Source organism: Pseudophryne corroboree, chromosome 6, assembly GCF_028390025.1.
Source record: "Pseudophryne corroboree isolate aPseCor3 chromosome 6, aPseCor3.hap2, whole genome shotgun sequence".
In the NCBI taxonomy this organism is placed as follows: Eukaryota; Metazoa; Chordata; class Amphibia; order Anura; family Myobatrachidae; genus Pseudophryne; species Pseudophryne corroboree.
In genome coordinates this window covers 191522133-191542079 of record NC_086449.1, presented here as the reverse complement: position 1 = coordinate 191542079, position 19947 = coordinate 191522133, and the positions used below count along the sequence as shown (strand labels likewise).

Here is a 19947-nt window from a genome sequence, read left to right as displayed (position 1 = left end):
CAATGTAAGATGTAGGCACCATCATTAAAGTCTCCATAGAGAACAGGGATATAGGACAGAGAATGGACCCTATTATGAGAAATTCTGTTAATTGCTTTTCTTAGCTTGATGTCATTCACTGAAGGAGTTCATTCTCTGGCTTGGTCACAGAAGCCAAATGTTGTCCTTTGGAAATGGTGGTTGTTACAGATATTTCAGCACATACTGTCAGGCCCAGCAACAGGAGGGGCTAAAGGGGACTTCTGTATGGTGTCCTGCAGTTCAATGATCAGGGGCACAAACAAGGCTGCAGCACCTAAAAATGTTTTTAGGTTAGTACACGCTCTGCCAGCCCTGCCTTATCTGTCCCTGCGGCCACCGCTGCAGAACTGGGCCACCCAGGAGGAAGACCACCACCTGCCGGGCACATTGACAGTCTGAGTCAGATTAATGTTCCACGTAGCTTTGGTGAGCCCCTTTGGTTGGCACAGTTATACCCCTTTTACACCACCTGAAATATCCCGGGATTTTGCACGGGAGCGCGCAAAATCCTGGGACTGCAGGTGGTGTAAAAGGGTCCTTCTCCTAAACCCCGGGTCCACTTTCCTGGGAATCCAACACGGCACATACGCAGGGTTGGACAAGGGTAAGACCCGAGAAGGAGGCGGTGTAAATGGGTAAGCCGGGTCGGCCGACCCGGCACCCATTTACAGCATGGCAAACCTCCCGTACCGCAGTGTCCGGCAGGCGGTCGGGAGGCTGGGGGTCACGGTGCACGCTGTCTATGCAGACAGCGGCGCCGTGCTGGTTGCCATGCTGCGGCTGGGGACATGGCACATGCTGTCTATGCAGACAGCAGCGCCATGTCTGGTGCCTGGAAGCGCCGGAGGCTGGGGGCAGCACAGCAGCTTCCAGATTGCTGTGCTTGCCCCCGGCGAGACGCTACGGAGTCCCGATCTGCAGTGTGGGCCGGCGCTTGGGGATGACATCATCTCTAAGCGCCGGCCCACAAGACACTGCACCTGGGTGCAGTGTAAACGGTGCCAATCCAGGAATATCCCGGATCAGCACTGCAGTGAAATGGGGGGAGTCCAAATCCTGGGTCAGAGACGGGATTTTGGTGTAAAAGGGGTATAAGTGTCATCATTGACAGTAAAAACTGAAAAGTAATTACTTGAACACTCCCAGCTCCCAATCAAATAATACTGTATAATATTTTTATTTAAAATATGGGTGTATATATATATATATATATATATATACACACACACACAAACTATTTTTTTATATCACCCTCCTCTTAAAAAGGAGGATCAAGGAGGGTTGTGGGGGCTCCAGGGATATCTTTGAACCGGCCCCAAGATTTCTGTTGCCGGCCCTGCATATTGTAACTCCCAGAGGCAGAATTGTGAAAATATTAGTAAGTTAGCGTTTGCCGTGGTATTACTTTATTCCATGGTAAACAGATCCCCAGAAATGGCTAATAAAGTACATGCACATTCAAGTTGTATTGCAGCTGAGGCTATTCGAGTATAACTATAGGACCCAGAATGTCAGGATGCCATTTCCATTTCATCCCCTAAAAGCATGCATTTCTCAGCAAGCATTCTGGAGGTGTGAAATCTTTTACTTTTAATGACAGATTGTGGTTGAATTCCTTTATACCAGTCTGGAAGTGCCAATTGGGGAGGTCATCTGGGAGCCCTGGAATAGCTGTGTACCCTTGTGTATTGTCGGTCTGGTTCCAGGGGAAATCAGAGCCATAGGAGAGCATAGAGAAGGTAAAGGAGGTGTTGGAGAGCTCTCCTACAGTGTGATGGAGCATAATCCAGAAAGACACAAATGTTATGCTCTTACTATTGGGATACAGAAGATGTCTTCATTAACCATGTAATGTAAAGCCCAGTACTCACGGGCCGATGCAGGAGAGATGTGTGCTGAGCGAACCGCTCAGCACACATCTCTCCTGCCGCTCAGCACAGCGCGATCTGTGCTGAGCGTGCAGGGGGAGACGGGGGGGCCGCTCACTTCACCCAGCGGGTGAAGTGAGCGACCCGCTAGATTGGCCTGCATGCAGGCCAATCTAGCAGCAGCGATAGCGATGTGCGGGGCCGCGCATCGCTATCGCCGAGGGGGCTACACACGGAGCGATCGTGCTGATATTCTAAGCAATCTAGTCAGATTGCTTAGAATATCGCTCCGTGAGTACCCCCCTTTAGAGATAGTGTATCTGCTGGTCCTCTGGTCCTAAAAGTGCTTTCATAATCATACAGTGAATCTGCTTAGCCTATTATTTTATTATATATGGGTTTATTCAATTAGTGTCCGAATTTCTGACAAGTCAGAAAAACTGCACTTTTCGACTTTTTTGGGCGAATCTGGATTCTACCTATTCAGTTCCAGTGCTGCTTTTCTGACTTGTCGGAAAAATCTGACTTGTCGGAAAACACGTGTATCGTCAGATTAGCCGCGGATCCACATTTTTTGTCAAATTTGCGGGCGTTTCCGACAGGTTTTTGGCCCGTTTTCGACAATGCCAATTCGACTTTAAAAAAAAGTCTGCAAATTGAATAGTGAAGTGTCGGATCCTCTCCGTCTGAGAGGATCCGAAACTAATTGAATATACCCCATAGTAGTGATGAGGATCAGGATCAGTGTATTATGGGGGTCATTCCGAGTTGTTCGCTCGTTATTTTTTTGTCGCAGCGGAGCGATTAGTCGCTAATGCGCATGCGCAATGTCCGCAGTGCAACTGCGCCAAGTAAATTTGCTATGCAGTTAGGAATTTTACTCACGGCATTACGAGGTTTTTTCTTCGTTCTGGTGATCGTAATGTGATTGACAGGAAGTGGGTGTTTCTGGGCGGAAACTGGCCGTTTTATGGGAGTGTGTGAAAAAACGCTACCGTTTCTGGGAAAAACTCGGGAGTGGCTGGAGAAACGGAGGAGTGTCTGGGCGAACGCTGGGTGTGTTTGTGACGTCAAACCAGGAACGACAAGCACTGAACTGATCGCAGATGCCGAGTAAGTTTGGAGCTACTCAGAAACTGCTAAGAAGTGTCTATTCGCAATATTGCTAATCTTTCGTTCGCAATTTTGATAAGCTAAGATTCACTCCCAGTAGGCGGCGGCTTAGCGTGTGCAAAGCTGCTAAAAGCGGCTTGCGAGCGAACAACTCGGAATGACCCCCTATGTGTGACCAACTCCAGAAGGCTTGATATCCACAGACTTAATCATGAATATTTTGAATGTGTCTGTGAATAGCCACTTATTGGTCATAGTGTTGTCTGGATTTCAGTTGTAGTTCCATGTCCATTATGTCGGAAGATGTCTTCTTTCTTATTTTTGCCCATATATGCAATACTGCAGCTGCCATTGAGTGCTAGTCAATTTAATAAGTGATAGTCAATTTAATATAATAAAATAAATCTACTATGACATTTTAATTATGTAGAAATATTTACTAAGTAGGACAGCTTACAGGGGCAGTCTCTGCATGTCCTAACCATTTACAATCCATTAAAGATGGCATATGGTACAGTACAGTGGACATTTTTAGCAGTTACTGGCACTTTTTGGGGTGACAGTACCAACACAAGCATCCAATTGCCACCTCCAAACAAGTGCCTCAATGGGAAATTCGCTACTGCCTGGCTTCAGGGCCGTAACTAAGGTGTGTGCTGACAGTGCCTAGCACACAGCACACCCCTCTCTCACTCTCCTGATCTCTTTCTTTCCCTCTCCCACCCCTCTCTCTCTCCTCCTCTGTCTCCACCCCTGACCCCTCTTTCTCCCCATCCCCTCCCTCCCACCCCCTCTCTCTCCCACACCTCTCTTTCTGTGTCTCCTTCTCACCCCCTCTCTTTCTCCCTCCCATCTCTCTCCCCTCCCACCCCTCTCTCTCTCCCTTCTCTGGCACCTTTCTCTCTCTCCCAAATCTCTCTCTCTTACTCCCCTCTCTCTCTGTACCACCCCTTTCTCTGTACTCCCACCCCTCTCTAACGCTCCCATCTCCTTCTCTCTCCCTCCCATCCCTCTCTCTCTCCTTGACACCTTTCTCTCCCCCCAACTCTCTCTCTCTCTTACGCCCCTCTCTCTCTGTACCACCCCTTTCTTTCTACTCCCACCCCTCTCTCACGCTCCCACCCCTTCTCTATCCCTCCCATCCCACTGTCTCTCTCCCCCCTCTCTCTCCATTTCCCACCCCTCTCTCCTTCTACCACCCTCTCTCTCTCACCACCCTCCCACCCCTCTCTCATCTGTCTCTCCATCTCCCACCTATCTCTCCTTCCCTCCCTCTCTCATCTATCTCTCCCTCTCCCACCTATTTCTCTCCTTCCCTCCCTCTCTCCCTGTCCCTTTCCATCCCTCTCTGTCTCTCTCTCCCACTCACCCTCATCTGTCTCTCTCTCCCACCCCACTCTCTCTCTGTCAATCTCCCTCTCTCTCTCCCTGCCTTGCTATCCCTCACTCTCTCTCCCCTTCTCGTAAACCTCAATAAATTGTACTGCACTCACATAATACAGGCCAGAAACATGTCAGCCGGGCCATCACCACCCACACCATGTTTTGCAGGAAGGTGCAGAGTAGTTTGCATGAGGTGCCCAGTTCCATAAGGTGGAGGAGAGCATGAGGTGCACAATGTGTAGGAGCACTACCTGGCATAAAGTGTATAAGGTGCACTACTTGGCATAATGTGTGTAAGGGGCTCTTCTGTAGCATTACATTTATAAGGAGTACTACTGTGTGGTATAAGTTGAGTAACAGACACTACTGTGTGGTGTAATGTAACTGACGGACACTACTGTGCGGTGCAATGTGAATTGATACTATTCTGTGGCCATGCCCCTTCCCCATGAAGCCATGGCCCTATACAGTGTCGGACTGGGGCATGAAGGGCCCACCGGGGGGATGCAGTGATAGGGGCCCACACTTAGGGGTGTGGTCAGCCTACAAAGGGGGTGTGGCCAGCCTCCACAGAGGCTTGAAATACACAATAGTCTAGTGCAATGCAATATATCTACCATGTATAATACAAGTGCACAGTCTGGAATCTGATCCTTAGAGGAAGCAGTGGGCCCTCAGGCAGTGGGGCCTACCGCTGGTTTCCCTGGTACCCCTGTGGGCCAGTCCGACCCTGGCCCTATATTTAGGGAGCGCGCCTTGGGCGGCCACTGTCCCTATTTTAAATATGGGGGCACCAATTCTCTTTCTGGCACAGGGCACCAAAATGTCTAGTTACGGCACTGCCTGGCTTCCCTTCCTATCTTCCTCTATTTGTGCAAGGCTCCTCACTCCTTCATTTGTCTCCAGTTCAAAACTTGTCTACATTATTGTCCTTTATTTTAATGTAATATTAAATCATTTTCCAATAGAATAAAAGTTCTCTAATGACATATGGAAATGACATAACTATATATTTCACTCTTGCTCATATACTGTAGTGAATACTGTAATGCAATAATACCTACTGCCTCTTTGCTTCATTCCTCCATTTTATTTATAAATCAGATATTACACTGCTCACGTATTCAACACCCCTACACTCAGCCCCCCTCCCATATCAGTCTGTGTCACATTGATTCCTGTCACAGAACACAGCTATATGAGGGTTTTGATTTATTTAAAGCAGGCATGTCAAACTCAAAAGCCCAACTGGGACAATAATCAAGGTCTAAGTCTTGTGTGGGCTGCAAGAAAAAGAGTCTTAAATGCAATTTTCAAAGGTTTTTTAGAAAAATCAACAATAAAGTATAATCAAAGAGATGTCAAGTATCGTGAAGAAAACATTTACTTTAATGCAGTGGTGCAAGTGGGAAAAAAATCTTAGTGGTACTGTGTGCGCGCGCCGAAGGCTTGCGTGCCAAAAAAATGGGAGTGTGATACATATATACATATATGGGGGCCAGATACACATATGCCACCAATAGTGCCAGATACACATATGCCCCCACTGTGCCAGATACACATATGCCCCCACTGTGCCAGATACACATATGCTCCCATGGTGCCAGATAACACATATGCCCCCACGGTGCCAGATACACATATGCCCCCGCAGTGAAAGATACAGATATATGCCCACAGTGCCAGATAACAAACATCCCCCCACCGGGCGCCAGATAACACATATGCCTCTCACAGCCAGTGTCACCCTCCCCACCCCTGTGTTCTCTCCCAGCCAGTGTCACCCCCACCCCTGTGTTCTCTCATAGCCAGTGTCACCCCCCACCCTGTGTTCGCTCACCTCCACCCCTGGTGGCGTGGATAGTAGAGGAACTATCCCGCTGGCCTAGCACTTCCCCCTTGTGTTGTGGCTCCTCCCCCTGACGTAAAAGGTCCCTTAGGCCACTTGGATCTAGCATCTACCCTGATGCTATTGGCAGCGTTGATCCTCCCGCTCCGCCCACATTACCCCTCCTAGCAGTGCTTTCTGCCTTCCTTGCCACCAGCGTGGCGCCGCTGTCAAGTCGGTACCGTAGTACTGCTCAGCAAGGATGCAGAGGCTGGGGGCCGGCGCCTGCGCACATCCCGCGGGCCGCAAAAGTAGGCGGTAGGGGCCCACAAATTTGGCATGTCTGGTGTAGACAAAATAACATGACTAATTATTAACATTCTGTGCTGGAGAATCTGTTTTGGCCATTGAGAACTACTCTTGAGAGCAGCTGGTATTCATTGTTGTACAAGGCTTTGTATTTAATGTTCTCTTATGTCTTCAGATCTTGATGCTTCGGCGCTGTCTCACGTGGCTGCGCACTACATTTGTTGTGCATTTCCTTCCATTGGATCACAACATCATCCTACATGAGCTGGTTGGATATGCAGTATTTGTTCTTACTGTTGTTCATACAGCCGCCCATGTGATAAATTTCAGTAAGTATTAAGACAATGTGTAAGATTTTGTAAAATATACTATAGATCAGGGATGAATAAAATGGGTGTGGTATGGAGGGTCGACAGTAACTAGGTCGACCACTGTTGGTTGACAGTAACTAGGTCGACAGGGTCTCTAGGTCGACATGGTCTAGGTCGACAGGTCAAAAGGAGTTTTTTATGTTTTTTTGGTGTCGTTTTCTCCGTACAGTGACTGGGAACCCCAATTAATGCACCATGTCCCATCGCATGGCTCACCATGCTTTGGGCAAGGTTACTATTCCCAATCGTAGTCCGCGTGGATCATTAAGTATAAAAAAGTTCAACAACAAATTTTTTTGGGGGAAAACTCATGTCGACCTTTTGACCTGTCGACCTAGAGACCCTGTCGTCCTAGAAACCCTGTCGACCTAGACACTGTCGACATAAAGTTCGGATTCCGAATAAAATAACTTCATTCGAGGTCAGCCCCGAAATTCTCTTAATTTGAGTTCAGCCACAAAATTCTCCTCATTTAAGCTCAGCCACAGCATCCGCTACATTCTAGTATCGCATGCACCGTCACTCATGTCTACTCCATTTATCTGTTATGCCACATATTTTAAAGTATGACATCATGACAAATTGTATAGAAGTGACTCAAATAGCAGCAGATTTCCAGATGAAGAAAATAACTGTTATTGGGGAATATTTGCCTCAGTTTGCATTCAGGTGTAGAAGTTTGCATATTTCTCCTTTGGTATTTGGCCTTAAGTGTTTGACATGGCCAGCATCACCAAAAGATTTATCAGGCCCTTTTAGCAGTGGCGGGGGTTTGCAAACTTACGGGGACATGGCCACACCAGAAGCTGCGAGCCACAAGCTATTTTAGCTTAGCAGAAGTGCGAACAGTTGTATCGCAGAGCGGCTACAACATTTTTTTGTGTAGTTTCAGAGTAGCTCAAAACCTAATCAGCGCTTGCGATCACTTCAGACTATTCAGTTCCGGATTTGACGTCACAAACCCGCCCAGCGTTCGCCTAGCCACGCCTGCGTTTTTCCTGGTATGCCTGCGTTTTTCCGCACACTCCCTTAAAACGGTCAGTTGCCACTCAGAAACGCCCACTTCATGTCAATCACTCTGCGGCAAGCAGTGCGACTGAAATGCATCGCTAGACCGTGTGCAAAACTACATTGTTCGTTGTGCCCGTACGTCGTGCGTGCGCATTGCGCGGCATACGCATGCACAGAACTGCCGATTTTTAGCCTGATCGCTGTGCTGCGAACAAATTCAGCTAACGATCAACTCGGAATGATCCCCATGGTTTTGCCCATTAGAGAAAAATTTTGCTGCTGCGATCAGCTCTGAATTAGGCCCTTTGTGTCAGGAACATTTTAAATTTTACCTCACACCCCAAGAGAATTTATTTGTACCCATAGACAATAAGTGCTATGACGACATATTGCTCACATTGCACACAATTTACTTGATAGTTGAAAATAAATCGAAAAGAGACAGCAACTATCTATTCATTCAGCTTTGTTGTGTATTGTGGTAGAGGGCAGAAGTTTGAAGTGACAGTACAATGCAACTATATCGCTGGAACTTTGCTCCTCTGTCAAATAACGCATTCTTCCATGAAATTTGCTTAATTCGAGTTCAGCCACAAAATTCTCCTCATTTAAGCTCAGTCACAACATCCGCTTCATTCTAGTATCCTATACACCGTCACTCATGTCTTCTCCATTTATGTGTTATGACACATATTTTAAAGTATGACATCATGACAAATTTTATATAGAAGTGACTTAAATAGCGGTAGACTTCCAGGCGGGCATGTTTTGGAGTGAGAGGCCATATTGGTAGGGACTATTTAGGGAAGGCATTGCTGTGTGCACAATTAACATCTGTTTTGTCCTAGTAAACAAGGCCATAAATCCAGGTTCTTTTACTTTCTGGGAATACCTCCTCACACTGCAGCCCGGCATTGGCTGGGTATACGGGAGTGCCTCCATCACGGGAATACTGCTGCAGATCCTCATTTGCCTGGTGCTTGTGGGCTCCAGCACCTTTGTCAGGAAGGGAGGACATTTTGAGGTAGGTAAAGCAGCAGTACACACAGCAACATAGCTTTGCAGTTATAGTAACAGGTTTAAATTAGAGTTGAGCGCCTGAAATTTTTCGGGTTTTGTGTTTTGGTTTTGGGTTCGGTTCCGCGGCCGTGTTTTGGGTTCGAACGCGTTTTGGCAAAACCTCACCGAATTATTTTTGTCGGATTCGGGTGTGTTTTGGATTCGGGTGTTTTTTTCCAAAAACACTAAAAAACAGCTTAAATCATAGAATTTGGGGGTCATTTTGATCCCAAAGTATTATTAACCTCAAAAACCATAATTTACACTCATTTTTCAGTCTATTCTGAATACCTCACACCTCACAATATTATTTTTAGTCCTAAAATTTGCACCGAGGTCGCTGTGTGAGTAAGATAAGCGACCCTAGTGGCCGACACAAACACCGGGCCCATCTAGGAGTGGCACTGCAGTGTCACGCAGGATGTCCCTTCCAAAAAACCCTCCCCAAACAGCACATGACGCAAAGAAAAAAAGAGGCGCAATGAGGTAGCTGTGTGAGTAAGATTAGCGACCCTAGTGGCCGACACAAACACCGGGCCCATCTAGGAGTGGCACTGCAGTGTCACGCAGGATGGCCCTTCCAAAAAACCCTCCCCAAACAGCACATGACGCAAAGAAAAAAAGAGGCGCAATGAGGTAGCTGACTGTGTGAGTAAGATTAGCGACCCTAGTGGCCGACACAAACACCGGGCCCATCTAGGAGTGGCACTGCAGTATGTATGTATAAAGAAAGAAAAAAAAACCACGGTTAGGTGGTATATACAATTATGGACGGGCTGCCGAGTGCCGACACAGAGGTAGCCACAGCCGTGAACTACCGCACTGTACTGTGTCTGCTGCTAATATATAGACTGGTTGATAAAGAGATAGTATACTCGTAACTAGTATGTATGTATAAAGAAAGAAAAAAAAACCACGGTTAGGTCACTGGTATATACAATTATGGACGGGCTGCCGAGTGCCGACACAGAGGTAGCCACAGCCGTGAACTACCGCACTGTACACTGGTTGATAAAGAGATAGTAGTATACTCGTAACAACTAGTATGACGACGGTATAAAGAATGAAAAAAAAAACACGGTTAGGTGGTATATAATACAATTATGGTTGGACGGACTGCCTGCCGAGTGCCGACACAGAGGTAGCCACAGCCGTGAACTACCGCACTGTACACTGGTTGATAAAGAGATAGTAGTATACTCGTAACAACTAGTATGACGACGGTATAAAGAACGAAAAAAAAACCACGGTTAGGTGGTATATATTATAATACAATTATGGATGGACGGACTGCCTGCCGAGTTCCGACACAGAGGTAGCCACAGCCGTGAACTACCGCACTGTACACTGGTTGATAAAGAGATAGTAGTATACTCGTAACAACTAGTATGACGACGGTATAAAGAACGAAAAAAAAACCACGGTTAGGTGGTATATATTATAATACAATTATGGATGGACGGACTGCCTGCCGAGTTCCGACACAGAGGTAGCCACAGCCGTGAACTACCGCACTGTACACTGGTTGATAAAGAGATAGTAGTATACTCGTAACAACTAGTATGACTGACTATGACGGTATAAAGAATGAAAAAAAAACCACGGTTAGGTGGTATATATTATAATAATACAATTATGGATGGACGGACTGCCTGCCGAGTTCCGACACAGAGGTAGCCACAGCCGTGAACTACCGCACTGTACACTGGTTGATAAAGAGATAGTAGTATACTCGTAACAACTAGTATGACTATGACGACGGTATAAAGAAAGAAAAAAAAATACCACGGTTAGGTGGTATATAATTATACAATTATGGATGGACGGACTGCCTGCCGAGTGCCGACTGCCGACACAGAGGTAGCCACAGCCGTGAACTACCGCACTGTACTGTGTCTGCTGCTAATATAGACTGGTTGATAAAGAGATAGTATACAACAATATACTACTATACTGGTGGTCAGGCACTGGTCACCACTAGTCACACTGGCAGTGGCACTCCTGCAGCAAAAGTGTGCACTGTTTAATTTTAAATTAATATAATATTATGTACTCCTGGCTCCTGCTATAACAACCTGCAGTGCTCCCCAGTCTCCCCCACAATTATTATAAGCTTTTATACATTGATGTGCAGCACACTGGGCTGAGCTGAGTGCACACAGACTGAGTCACACTGTGTGACTGCTGTGTATCGTTTTTTTCAGGCAGAGAACGGATATAGCAGAGAACGGATATATTAAATAAAAGTTAACTTAACAACAACTGCACTGGTCACTGTGGTAAACTCTGTCTGCACAATCTCTCTCTCTCTCTCTCTCTTCTAATCTATTCTAATGGAGAGGACGCCAGCCACGTCCTCTCCCTATCAATCTCAATGCACGTGTGAAAATGGCGGCGACGCGCGGCTCCTTATATAGAATCCGAGTCTCGCGAGAATCCGACAGCGTCATGATGACGTTCGGGCGCGCTCGGGTTAACCGAGCAAGGCGGGAAGATCCGAGTCGCTCGGACCCGTGAAAAAAAAAGTGAAGTTCGTGCGGGTTCGGATTCAAAGAAACCGAACCCGCTCATCTCTAGTTTAAATGGTGATGTAGGAACCAGCTAAACCTTACATTTGACCCATTTATAAAATAAAATATGTGGTTTATAAAGAAGACACAGAAATACCCACTTGGACTGGAGCAGAAGGCCCCAATGAGCTATTATCTTAGCCGTGCCGTATACAGGATACATTTTAACACTTTCATTTCACATGATAAAGTATAACTCTGTAATATTGTCTGTTGGCTTAAAGATATGTGATAGTACTGTAACTTGTTCCATGCTATCCATGTGAATGCATCACTCCTCATGCAGTCCCATGTTGTCTCTCTGCATGCTGCAGATGAAGTGATACTGTGTCATCATCATTCCTAGGAGACAGCTCCATGCACACTGATTGGTGGATAGTTCCAGGCATTTACCAATCAGAATGTGTGTCAAAACTCTCATTGATGAAAGCTATTGCCATCACACAGTACCTGTGCAGCAGATGCTCCTGGGCCCTGGCTATTCTCATTATGAACAGAAATAAACCACTACTGGAATAGCAGGGACGCGTCCACTCCATGTCACTGTCATCAGATATGGCTGTGTACTATGTGGCTGCAGGTGGCTTGGCTCAAGACAATCCAAAGTGTACTGGCCCCACCCAGCCCTGGCCTCATATATTTCTATGTTACATGTGATAATGCTTATTTGTGCCACTTGCGCTGAGAAACTTAGGCACAGTTGCTTATTGACAGATGTAGATACTGTCATACTGAAGTCACATGATAAGCCTCTACCTCAGGTGTTTTACTGGACGCACTTGTCTTACATCTGGATCTGGATTCTGTTGTTCCTCCACACTCCTAAATTCTGGAAGTGGTTCCTGGCTCCGGGACTCCTATTTGTGCTGGAGAAACTGTTTGGATTGGCAGCATCACGTATGGGTGGACTGTACATCATAGAGGTGAACCTGTTACCCTCAAAGGTACATTTACTATGCTCGCACTAGTTCTCCTTTGACATATTTCCATTGATTTCACAAATATATTTATATTACTACTATTTAGTCACTTATGTGATTATTTTCATCACTTTACATGAAGGTGACTCATCTTGTTATTAAGAGGCCACCATCCTTTCATTACAAGCCTGGTGACTATGTGTACCTGAATATACCTGTTATTGCCAAGTATGAATGGCACCCATTTACCATCAGCAGCGCCCCCGAGCAAGCAGGTGAGGGAGCTGATCATGTCTGCTACTAATGTCATGCACTGATTATCCAAACCAAGGCTCCAGCCTGCTGCATTCAGTCATACAGCTGTCTCCCCTGCAGACACTCTATGGCTACACATCCGCTCACTGGGACAATGGACAAACAGACTCTATGATTACTTCCATCTTCCGGAGAATGCTAAGAGGCATGGGACAAAGAGGCTGGCCCAGAATCTGAAGAAGAGGCACAAAAGTCAGGTGTGAACATCAAATATTACTACATTCATCCCAGTTAAATCTGCCAGCAAATCAAAACTCTGGGGGCCAGATGTACTAAGCCTTAAAAAGTGATAAAGTGAAGTGTGATAAACTATGTCAATCAGCTCCTAATTGACATTTTTCAAACACAGCCTGTGATATGGCAGTTAGGAGCTGATTGGCTGGTACTTTATCACTCTCCACTTTATCACTTTTCAAGGCTTAGTACATCTCCCCCTGGAACTGATTCTGGGTCACACGATGCTGTAACCACTGTAGCTTCTTTTTCTGTAGTCGCTTCTGTAGCTTTATGCTCATGCCAGTGACAGCCTGTCCCCCAGTGTACAGGTGTGCATGTGACTGTGCAAGGACTGGGACACCAATTCTATGCGTCACTAACGCAACACTCGCGCTTGGTGTTTATTTATACACAACCATGGAAACTTGCACCAGCACCGCGCTAGGTGCAGAGTCTATGTCAGAGTATGACCTCCAGTGTGAGCAATTAAGCGTCTGAGTTTCATAAGACTGTGCTAGATAAATGACAGAATCTGATTGGTTGCGTTGGGCAACTTCTCCACCTGATCTCTCTCCAAGATTAGATACATCTCCCCTGTAGTCAAACTGACTTCATTGAGAGGTTCTATCACAATGCTTTGCTAAACTATGGAATAGATGCTTAAACATGAAGCTCTGACTGACACTATTACATTTCCAATTGACTCTGTTTAGGAACCTCTTTTCATCTCTAATGGAGCTATTGCCCATAACATGGATGACCAGATTAAACTGACTTCATACAGACCACACAGAAGTCAGGCAGGAGAAGAGGTCTGTGTCAGTATGGAGGGAGGCCGAAGCACGGATGATCAAACTGTAAGAACATTAGTCATTCACATACTCTTCCAGCCCTGCCAGCGTCATGCAGGATAATGAAGTAGCCATACGGGAAATATTGCTAAGTCAAACTCAAGGAACATCCACTGAAATAATATATTTGGGCTACATTAACTCAATACATTTGGTGTAGATGTGATCCACGTTCCCAGTTCTTGCTGTATAGAAACACACTAGCTGTTTGCAACACACAGCGTATTACTGATAGCATAGAGTACATTGATGAAAGAATAAACTGATTATAATAGAAAATGATCTGAAATTGAGTGGATATGTAACTCATTGACAAGTTCTAAAGCCGTACTTCAGCTTTCATAAACAGTAAATCAGTGACACAGGCTATACCTATACTGTCATCAACTGTAAGTTGCTGTTTTCCTGTTTGAAACCCTTGTGGCGCCATATAAATAAAAGATAATAATAATAATAATGATACCCACCATTGTATATGCTGTATAGACATATATAGAATGTGTAAAACCAGCAAGGCAACATTCATAAGCTTGAGCATGTAGGTTGTATGTAGAGTGTTAGTAAAGGTCACCCTGGCTTCCACTGGTTAGGTGTTAGAAAGATCTGTCTTGGTGACCTTAGGGTCTCTTTCCTCCTTGGGTTTAGATATTGTGCAGACCACGGTCTGCATAGTAACATGATATACTAACAGGTGCTGTAGACTGTACTCCATGTACTCTATATAGGAGCTCCGTGAAAAACCTCTTCTGCCACAATAAAAGATACATTTATGCAGCTAAAATATTATTCAGAAGATAATTGTAGTAAATGGTCTCCGTGTGTTTTCATATTTTGGGAGGAACATCGTCTCTACCGTCCCATTTATGTTATTTACTGTATATCTCCCATATAAATATAGTATTTGTGCTGCAACCTTTTTTACTGGACAAGTCAATAAATGACAGCTATGTAGCAGCCATAGCACTGGTCTTTATGGCATGTTTAATACAAGGTTCTGCTTGTAGAAAATAGAACAGTGATCCAATTTAATCCTCTACTTAGTTGGCTTTCATGCATTGCTAAATGATTCATTAAATGTTTTTTTGCAAATCCAATTTTAGGTTAAAGAAAGCCACCAGTTGTGTAATGTAAAGGTAAGTATCCTGATGTTACAGCCAAACACAGTTTTACATAGTGGAAATATAAAAATTCCTTAACAAGCTGTTCCATGTTTTCCATGTGTCAGGTCTGCTTTGTGTCTACCTGCTGCTCCAACCCCCTGCTTTGTCCAGCACCTTCTCTCTGCTTCATCCCCCGCTCAGCCTACCGCCCCCTGCTCCATACCATAGGCCATTCTTCTCACCCTCACATCATCCCACCCCAACACCGTGTTCCTGGTCAGAAGTGCGTTCCTCCTTCTTTCCTGCTAGGCTCTGTCCCGTCTCCCTGGCATTGGATGGCGTTAGGATGCACGCCCTGGCTCCCACTGCACAAGCATTTCGGAGATGGGACAGACTGTAGCAGATTATTGTATAGATCAGAGGTTCCCAAACGTGGTCCTCAAGGCACCCCAACAGTCCAGTATTTAGTTATATCCATGGATCAGCACAGAAGGTTAAATCAAATTGACTTAGGTGCTAATTAAGTCACCTGTGTCCAAGCATGGATACATTTAATACCTGGACCGTTGGGGTGCCTTGAGGATCGCGTTTGGGAACCTCTGGCATAGATTGTTCTACAATATAGCAGTATTCAGGTGAAGTAAAACTTGAGAAAACTGAATATTTACCTGATACGTTTGATCCTTGTCATAAAGACCATTGTGTAAGGGCCTGATAGTATGTTTGTCTGTTATGCAGTAATTGATTTATACTATGGAGTACAGTTTTGTGTATCTCCAATCACTATTGTTATTTTCACACAGAAGCTGTGACTGCTCTCCCTGATCCACTATATATTGGTTATATTGGTGCAATGTATACACAATGATTCTGTTCCTTTTTTAATTCCTGATCGTAGTGTTATATTGATGGACCATTTGGAACTCCGACTCGGCGGATCTTCACATCAGACCACGCAGTGCTGATTGGAGCAGGGATAGGAATCACTCCATTTGCCTCAATTCTGCAAAGCATCATGTACAGGTTTGTAAAAACCACTAATGGTCGAGTGTAGGTGAGTGTGTCGTACCTGAGTCCCTGCAGTTGTCGTCATCCCCGACTTCCCTGAAGTCTCTAGACCCCCCCAGGCAGAAGGATGAGGACCGTAAAACATGTCACTACTCGTTAGGACAGTGACTAAGGGGTCTATTTATTTACTAAGCCTTGGATGGAGATAAGGTAGACGGAGATAAAGTACCAGCCAATCAGCTCCTAACTGCCATGTCACAGGCTGGGTTTGAAAAATGACAGTTAGGAGCTGGTTGGCTGGTACCTTATCTCTGTCCACTTTATCTCCACCTGAGGCTTAGTAAATAGACCCCTAAATATTTATTATACTGGAACGCGGAATCACTGGAGTGAAATGCAAATGGTTAGATAAGAGCAAACAGGGAAAATCATGCACCAGCACTTATGACAGGCTTATAATAAGGTTAATCATTGACCTTTAGCATTAACTAATTATAGCGTGTACAAATCAACACAATATTAGCCTTTAGCGTTGACAGGTATTAGGCATGCAAACTTAACTCCATAGCATTTAGTGAGAGATATGCAACACGTGCAGCAACATTTAGCGATAGGATCAGTAGTAACACTATAATGTCTCTAATGTCCATAGAGTGACATAAAATGTAATAATGTTGGAATACACTGCACAGTCTCTAGGGTCTCGGTGACAGAATTAGTTCCAGTGGTATAAATGAGCAAAACAACTAGAGTCGTTCAATTTACACTCAAGGTGCATACACACTGGCCCTCATTCCGAGTTGTTCGCTCGCAAGGCGATTTTAGCAGAGTTACACACGCTAAGCCGTCGCCTACTGGGAGTGAATCTTAGCTTCTTAAAATTGCGAACGATGTATTCGCAATATTGCGATTACAAACTACTTAGCAGTTTCAGAGTAGCTTCAGACTTACTCGGCATCTGCGATCAGTTCAGTGCTTGTCGTTCCTGGTTTGACGTCACAAACACACCCAGCGTTCACCCAGACACTCCCCCGTTTCTCCAGCCACTCCCGCGTTTTTTCCGGAAACTGTAGCGTTTTTATCCACACGCCCATAAAACGCCGTGTTTCCGCCCAGTAACACCCATTTCCTGTCAATCACATTACGATCGCCGGAGCGAAGAAAAAGCCGTGAGTAAAAAAACTATCTTCATAGCAAAATTACTTGGCGCAGTCGCAGTGCGAACATTGCGCATGCGTACTAAGCAGAAAAACGCTGCGATGCGAAGAAAATTACCGAGTGAACGACTCGGAATGAGGGCCACAGTGCGATGTGTGCTTACGATTTTGAAAATATAGTAAAAATCGTAATTATAGTTATAGTGGGGTCGGTATCGCAATAAATAATAAACTGCAGGCAAGGCAATTTTGACTAAATTGTATACAATCTAGTTTCTAGGATAGTCAAAATTTAATATAGTCAAAATCGCACACTCAAAATCACAAGTAAAGATAGTCAAAATCGGTGGTTCGGGGAGTTCAAGGGAAATCACATAATTGGCACTTAGTCAATATACTGTAAGTAGCAGAAGACCATGCATGCAGAGGTGCCGATTTATGTTTTTACTGGTGGGTGCTCAAGCCTGTGATGCCTTCCTGCCTTTTTACACATTATGACATGCAGAGTACCCCTTTTTACACTTTAAGGTAGGCAGAGTCCCCCCTTTTTACACATTACGGCAGCAGAATCCCCTTTTTACACATTACAGCAGCTGAGTCTCCCTTTTTACACATTACGGCAGCAGAGTCCCCAGCACAGCGCCCAAAGTGCATCGGCCCTGGCCAACACACACACACTGCTGACACACACATTGCTGACACACACTGCTGCCATTATGTATTAAAGAGGCCTCCCCCCCCCCCCCCCCCCCAACTGCGCAGCACCACCACACTACACTACAGCAGATTTGCCACAGCCTGATCCAGAAGCATTACCAGCTCTCAGACTCAGAGTCCCAGTGGAAATGCCCATGCGCTGCCGCTACAGGATGCTTCCATGCTTGCCCTAAACTGTGGAGATCTGTTAGCTGCAGGCAGAGATGGATCAGTGGGGGAGGGGAGTTGCATGGAGCGGTGCCGCGTTGCCTCACTGCCGGTCTTCAGGAGGAGGCGCTGCGGACTAAGGGGGTAATTCAGATCTGATTGTAGATGTGCTAAATTTAGCACATCAATGATCAGTTTCTCAGACATGTGGGGGGGACGCCCAGCACAGGGATAGTCTGCCCCTCATGTCTGTCTCTGTCCCCCACCCCGGGTGCAAAAGCATCACACAGCGGCAATGCTTTTGCACCCGCTGAGTATCTCCCTGCCTGCGCAGCCTAGCTGCACTGGCAGGCGGCTACCCGCCGCGTCCCGGGTTGCAGCGGCTGCATGTGATGTCTGGCAACCGCCGTGGCCCACCCCCACATTAGAACACCGTTGGTGGGGCGCCGTCTGGACAATGCAGGTGTGTCTGGACCATGCCCCGCCAATGGCGTTCTAACACAATTGGCACGCCCCTCCCGCCTCTGCCTGTCAATCAGGCAGAGGCGATCGCAGCCCTGAGATGCTCTTAGCATCTCACTGATCCTCCCGGGGAGCACGAGCGCACTCCACAAAGGGCTTCAGATTGCGATCGCTGACGCTGCAGCGATCCAGTCTGAATTACCCCCTAAGAAGGGAGAGCCAGGAGAGACCAGAGCCTGCACCTGCTAGCCAAGTTATGCTGGGCACACCTGACCGATGTCCAGCGGCAGCGGGTAGTGTCAGGGCGGGAGCTGAATGGCCGTGGGTGCTCTTCATTCTCCGTGGGTGCATGAGTACTTAATGCCCCGGTAATATCTCTAGCATCCACCAGGTGACAGGGTTAGTTGTAGGGAAGCCAATCCCGGGTATCGGGATTGAAAAATGGTCAATCCTGGGATTCCCTTTCAACTATGTGGCTGTCGCCTCGCCCCCGTCCACCTCGCACACATAACTAACCGTATATCACAGGCGGGCAGGTGGGAATCTCCACACTGTCTCTCTCTCCTCCAGCGGCGGCGGCGCAGCGTGACCTCACGCTGCGCTGGGGAGCCGGAAGGAGGAAGCTCAACGCTGATCCCTCAATCCCGGGATTGAATCCCGGACGTTTTTGGCCCTAAATCCCGGGATCCCGCCAATCCCGGGATTAGCCTCCCTAGTTAGTTGGCTGTGTAGCTAAGCAAGCATCTAGTCAGTTTTCCTGTTGCTTCTGTATTTATAAAGTGCACACTCTTCTCTTTGTCTAATTAATCACACCCTGGAGAATCTGAAGCTAGCACACAGACACATTTGCAGGGCACAAACAACTGGCTGCTGTTTACCGAGCCAGTGATTAATATAAGGCAAAGCCCCTGAACAAACAGGCGCCTATGGAAAAGGTTATAGAGTTTTGAGTAGTGCTATATGGGATCTGCTGTCCCTTCCACTGGGCTGGCTGGTTAGCTGGCAGTCTGTTAATGGCTGACTGGCTGTTACTAGGCATGAATTCCTGTCTCTGCCTCCCTACCGCACTCCCTTAAGGTTACGGTAGGTCTCTCCCTTCACCGCTCCCTCAGCTCACTTGCATGCTCTGTGTGTGTGGTGATCACCTGCTGCTCCGATCACCTTGGCTGCATGCAGCTCTGCGCCTCCCACCTCCTGGGCTTGCTCACCATGGACCGGTTGGCACTGCTCCCTCTGCGGCAGCTCTCTCACTTGGGCACATGTCAGTGGCTTCCCGGCTGCGCTACTCACACCACTCGGCAAGGCTCTTTCTAAAGCGTGCGTTCTCTCCTCAGCTCTGCTTTCCTCACCAAACTCTCCCTTTGGGGTGTATTTACTAAGCCTTGGATGGAGATAAAGTTCATAGGGATAAAGTACCAGTCAATCACCTCCTAACTGCCATGTCACAGGCTGGGTTTGAAAACAGTTAGTAGCCACATACACTACATTCTCACGACAGGAGAAGGTACCAGCCACTAATGC

At 46.4% G+C, this 19947-nt stretch overlaps 1 protein-coding gene across 1 annotated transcript in view; it reads left to right on the top strand.

Annotated features, from left to right (window-relative positions):
* NOX5 (NADPH oxidase 5) overlaps nt 1-19947 on the top strand; it is a 96086-nt gene that overhangs the window by 24862 nt on the left and 51277 nt on the right. The window contains exons 5-12 of the mRNA XM_063930389.1: nt 6698-6851; nt 8753-8928; nt 12295-12477; nt 12596-12728; nt 12829-12967; nt 13778-13806; nt 14943-14968; nt 15834-15958. Of these exons, the coding sequence (XP_063786459.1) occupies nt 6698-6851; nt 8753-8928; nt 12295-12477; nt 12596-12728; nt 12829-12967; nt 13778-13806; nt 14943-14968; nt 15834-15958 (965 nt within the window). The remainder of the gene's footprint in view (nt 1-6697; nt 6852-8752; nt 8929-12294; nt 12478-12595; nt 12729-12828; nt 12968-13777; nt 13807-14942; nt 14969-15833; nt 15959-19947) is intronic.